Source organism: Carlito syrichta, unplaced genomic scaffold (genome assembly GCF_000164805.1).
Source record: "Carlito syrichta isolate Samal-C Ts95f unplaced genomic scaffold, Tarsius_syrichta-2.0.1 Scaffold309885, whole genome shotgun sequence".
Taxonomy (NCBI): Eukaryota; Metazoa; Chordata; class Mammalia; order Primates; family Tarsiidae; genus Carlito; species Carlito syrichta.
The window spans coordinates 40,560-46,163 of NW_007253981.1; the positions used below are offsets into that span (position 1 = coordinate 40,560).

The 5,604-nt window shown below is 46.1% G+C and overlaps 1 protein-coding gene across 1 annotated transcript in view; it reads left to right on the top strand.

Moving 5' to 3' along the window:
- The first annotated feature begins 683 nt into the window (after positions 1-683).
- Positions 684-5,604, top strand: part of CUNH3orf84 (chromosome unknown C3orf84 homolog) — a 10,166-nt gene continuing 5,245 nt past the window's right edge. The window contains exons 1-2 of the mRNA XM_008068140.1: positions 684-798; positions 2,262-2,375. Of these exons, the coding sequence (XP_008066331.1) occupies positions 772-798; positions 2,262-2,375 (141 nt within the window). The 5' untranslated portion in view covers positions 684-771. The remainder of the gene's footprint in view (positions 799-2,261; positions 2,376-5,604) is intronic.

Sequence of the window (5,604 nt, forward strand, 5' to 3'; positions counted from 1 at the left end):
AAAAAAAAAAAAAAAAAAAAAGAAATAAGTTGGCAGAGCCTATTCTGAAACAGCAATTTTGTCCTAAGAGCCACCAACCCCTTCAGCATTTCTTTTCACTCCATGGAATGCTTTCAAAATTTATATCCCTGGCAGTATGGATGCATAGTTTTTCTTTTCTTTTTGAGTTGAAGTCTCACTCTGTCACCCAGGCTGGAGTGCAATGGCACACTCATGGTCATTGCAACCTTGACCTGCTGGGCTCAGGTGATCCTTCCACCTCAGCCTTCCAAATAGCTGGAAACACAGGCATGTGCCACCGTGCTTGGCTGATTTTCTTGATTTATTGTAGAGACGTGTCTTGCCATGATGCTCAGGCTGGTCTCGAACCAGGTAATCTTCTTGTCTCTGCCTCCTAAAGTGTTGGGATTACACGTGTGAGCCACTGCGACCAGCTGATGCATAGTTTTTCTAATGCAGGATTTGCCTTTAATATTTCGTTGGTTGTGAGTCTCTGAGACTCCACCGTGGAGTCCTATATGTTTCTATATATAAGAATTCTTCCAGGCTGTTAGTGCCAAGGGGCAGATTTATCTCATAAAAATAAATAGAGCAGCAAGAACAAAGGGGCAACAGGCCAGGTGCTGCCTCAACAAACAACAGCATTGTGCAGTCACAACCTTTCCTTGTCGCTAAGCAACAAGAAGTTGACCTCCAGAGATTCTCTTTCATCAGACACAGCCTCAAAAAGACAAGAGGAACATTTGCCTTTTCCACTCCCTTCCTGGAAAGATGCAAGGTGCTTTAATAGGCTCATGGGTAAGAGTGCACTTTATAGTTCATCCTGGCCCCTTAGATTGTACCTGAAATCTGACTGAGTCAGGAGAGCAAAGTGAGAAGAGTTTCATGTAGCATCCAGTCTGATGGAGGACCCTGAACTGCCCACTTCCCTTCCACCATCCTGAAGTCACCTCTGGAGGCTGCCTAGTCTTCCTAATACCATGTATCCTGATCTCCTGCTAGTCAGCTGAAACTCCTAGTCCTCTAGCCACCTCCATTTATTCTCAGTTCATCCCTTGAGCCCCCAAACTTTTGGAGTTTGCTCTCTAGTCTGGGAACACTTGAGGGCAAAGATTATGTTTTTTCCATTTGTATTTCTCATGCCCAGTCCCATGCCTGGAACACAGTAAAGTTACGGTAAATACTGTTGAACTAATCTGAATAGACAGCAAGAGGTTCTTGACAGATAATAAAAGTATGGACAGACAAGTGACTCAAGTCTTCAGTGGGATGAAAAGATATGGGGCTTCCTAGTCCTGCTAAGGAGTCTACTGTGATGGTCAGAGGCCAGGCTCAGAACAGGTTCCTCTGCTCAGTGTTATGATTGTGGAGGACTAGACACACCCATCCTCTCCAGGAAGAACCCAGGGCAAAGAGGTTGGGCCATAGGAGTTTCCAAATACAATCAACCACAGGGTGTCCACCGAATAACATCAGCACAATATGGCCCCTTCTTGGACCGCTGATAGGTGTTACTTTCTGTGTCTCTTGCCAGTACCTCTCTCTAAAATTCTCTCAAGAGGTATCCTCTGTTGGTGAAGCGTTCCTTTTGGAAAGTTTATTCCTTACTTTGTCACTCCAGTTTCAAGGGTGCCCTTCTTGCCCTGGAATAGCAAAGCGTGTGGCAAATGGGTGTTCACAACTTTGTCAATAAATGCAGAAGGAACTGACCAGGCATGGTGGCTCACACCTGTAATCCCAGTGCTTTGGGAGGTCAAGATGGGAAGATCACTTTAGGTCAGGAATTTGAGACAAGCCTGGGAAACATAGTGAGACCCCCATCTCTACAAAAGATTAATAAGTAAATAAATAAATGCAAAAAGAGGATCTATTGGGCTCTTGCTGTTCAGGGACCCCTTGATCCACTATTAACATTGTGGAGAAGACAACAAAGGGGATTTCTCAGGCTCCTTAAGAAAGGACCACACTTCTAGACAGTAGTCCTGCCTATAATAAATGAATGGTACCCCTTCCCCATACACGCATAACCCTTCCAAGTGGGTCAATGCAGCTGAGACCAACTGTACAAATGGCAGATGGAGACACTTCTCTGCTGGTCCCTCTCCAGGAGTGTCCCAACTACTCAGATTATTTTACATTTTGTCAACTTTCATGAGGGGCTTCTGGTCTGGCTTCTCTGGAACCCACAGATAGGGCCCTGAGATCTAGGACACAAGGTGGGGGTTTGAGTGGGCTTTACCCTCATGCCTGCTTTGTTATAGCACAGCAATGGCTTCTATGGGCACTACAGAGGCCAGTTCAAGAGTGAAAGTGCTGGAGAATACCGCCTTGCAGCCAAGCCCCAGCCTCCAGCAGTGTTCCTGCAGCGATGTCAGGTACAAGGCAACCCTGAGGGCAGCGGGGGTGACGGGGCCAGTTCCTGCTTCTTCCAGGACCCTAGAACACTATATTCCCTCTACAGGTAGGATGGAGAAGAGCAGGTGTCAAACTGGACAGTCTTGCTCACTGTCCCTTCTAGATGGGGGAAGTATCAGGTCCCAGATGGGATGGGGTAGCTATGAGGAAAGAGTCTTCAGAACCCAGTACGCCTTGAGTTTTGCCGACAAATGCCATCACATACAGATTCCTTGATGACTAAAAAAGCCCACAGTCTAGCCCACAGCCAGCCTCACAGTCTAGGGCCTTGTGAGTAAGCAGGAGTCCTCCTCTGATCAGGGAAGTAGTGCAGGAGATAGTTGGGTACCATCCTGCACATTTATCCAGGAAAGATTGGAAAGGAGGCAAAAGTGGCCTAGAGTGACTGGAACAGGCTTTCATAGAACTGGAGAGGGATGCAGGGCCACAGGCCCATCACTTCTAACAGACTTGGAGACAAGGAGGGGTACTATTTATCATCAGTCAGGTCACACGGAAAAAGCATACTCAGAACAGGAGAATGCAGGGGTGTATGTTTATAAAGGAGTGAATGTGGAGGCCTCAGGAAAAGGTAGCCTCACAGGCTGGTAACAACCAAGTGGTCAATACCACTGAACCCAAAAGGACAAGAGGGAGACATGGCTCTCAGAACCCAGAAGGAGAAAGAGAAGTGTGGAGAAGGTCACGGGATAGGAGCAATGATCCTGGGAAGAGATATATAGCCAGCTTGGGAGGGAACCAGGAGAAGATACCTCCTTCCTCCTTTCCTCCATCTTTTCCCAGAGCTCCCTAGTGGTCAGAGAAAAGGGTGCCTGGTGATGAGTGCAATGAGGCCAGCCTCCTGAACAAGAGCAGGGTGGAGTGAGGTCCCAGACAGATGTGAAGGGGTGTCTGGAACATGATTCACCCACTGTACCTTCTTGCTTCCTAGCCTCTTGCCAGGTCCTACTTGAACTGCCATCTGGATTCTCCAGAAATTGCTTTCCCAGGTTGATGGCAGGTCCTGGACGCTGCCAGTTGTGGAAAATGAACTTCCTTAGTATTTACAATTGCAAGGGCTGCCAGGCACAACCTACAGAGCCAGGCCCAAATGCCACTCCAGGCTGCCGATCTGGTGCTACCTCCCTTTTGAGTGATGGAGTCTGGGTTGTACAGAGAAAGAAGCAACCCGGAGACTTCCTACTGGAAGTCTGCTGTAGCCCTTAATGACAGCTTTCCTCACAGAGACTGACAAATTCTCTCAATCTGTTAAACCCATTTCCCATGTAGGGGACATGTTTTAGCTACTGATCAAAGTGAGGACTTGATGCATAAATAATTTACAGTAGCCCCAAATAGTGTGATCTATGTGTCTTGGGCTCAGGTTATATAAAGGTAAAGTCTCATGGCTCTTTCTAGATTTAAAGCTATTTTAATTAATATAATAGCTCAGGGAAGATGATTTTATTTTCTCATTGGCTGAGAAGTACCAGGTTTCAGGTGGCAGCTTGAAGCTATTGTTGTTTAAAGCCTTTCCAAGATGTAGCATCCATTCTCCTTTGGTCTGTAAGATTTTTGTCCATGACATTCAGATGCACATAAATTATTTTTATTCTTTTTCATTTTTTTTCTAAACCAGTTTAATCTATTTATAGCCTTTACCTGCCTGACTCTTAGGAAATGTAACTCTGGTAATATTTGTTCCTCAGGTCAGACAAGAGAGTCTTATCTGGTTGGGGGCAGGTCCTTCATCTGTGATGCCATGAGTGCTATGCCCTGCTGCCACCCTATGCTTCAGTTGCCACAGGGGTTCCTCTCTTAGCACCCCACTGATTGCAGACTGCCTAGCCGCCATAGGGTCCCTTAGCCCTCTCACATGTCAACATTGCCCCTTCCAAGGAAGACCACCTCTCTTCCAAGGTCATTTTAAAGATGGAATCCTGGCCCTAGCCCCACCTGCTCAGAAACCATGGGTGAAAAAGGAGCTCTCAATGGTTTGGAAACAAAGATGCAGGTGATAATTCTCCTCAGAGGCAAGAATACTTGGAACTTCCTGGGTGGAGAGGGAGTCCAGGCTCCCACAGTTGTGAGAGAACAAAACTCAAATCAATGGATGCCGACAGATTACCCTGCCACTGTAGGTATAGTGAATTTTCAGCTAGGGCAGCTTCCAATACAAAGGTATCTATATTCTAGAGTTGTGCACAATTCTGTAGCTGAGGATACAGAAAGGTGAGAAATTTGGAAGTCAGTTGGAACTTGCCCCAGGCTCCCAGATTTTTTTAACTGAAATTCTCATTGAGATAATTATAGATTCATAAGCAGTTGTAAGAAATAATAGAGACTTCTTATACACTTTACTTGGTGTCCCCCAATTGTAACATTTGCAAAAATATAATATGATATAACAATCAGGGCATTGACATTGATGCAATCACCAATCTCATTCAAATGTCCCCAGTTTTACTTGTACTCATTTGTGTTTGTACGCGTGTATTAAGACATAAAATTTTTAGTCGGGCGTGGTAGTGCACACCTGTTGTTCCAGCTACTTGGAATGCTGAGGCGGAAGGATTGCTGGAGCCCAGCAGGTTGACGCTGGGGTAGCCATGAGAGTGCCACTGCACTCCAGCTGGGACAATGGAGAGAGACTCCAATTCAAAAAAAAAAAAAAAAAAAAACCTATAGCCGGGCTAGGTGGCTCAAGCCTGTAATCCCAGAAATTTGGGAGGCCGAGGTGAGAGGACTGCCTGAGTCCAGAGGTTCAAGACCAGCCTGGGCAACTTGGCGAGACCTTGTCTCTACAATAAATACAAAAATTAGGGCCGGGCTCGGTGGTTCAACCTGTAATCCCAGCACTTTAGAAGGCTGAGGCGAGTGGATTGCCTGAGCCTGTGGATTCGAGACCAGCCTGGGCACCTTGGCAAAACCTTGTTTCTACAAAAAAAAAAAATTAGCCGGGCATGGTAGCATGCGCCTATAGTTCTGGCTACTTGGAAGTCTGAGGTGGAAGCATAGCCTGAGACCAGCAGGTCGAGGCTGTGGTGGCCCTGAGCATGCCACTGCACTCCAGCCTAGGCAAGAGTGAGATGTAACCTTTGGAGACTGGTTTTTCTTGACAGCATAATTTCCTAAAGATGCATCCAAGTTATTGTGTATATCAGTAGTTCATTTCATTTCAGAGTAGTATTCTTTTTTTTTTTTTTTTTT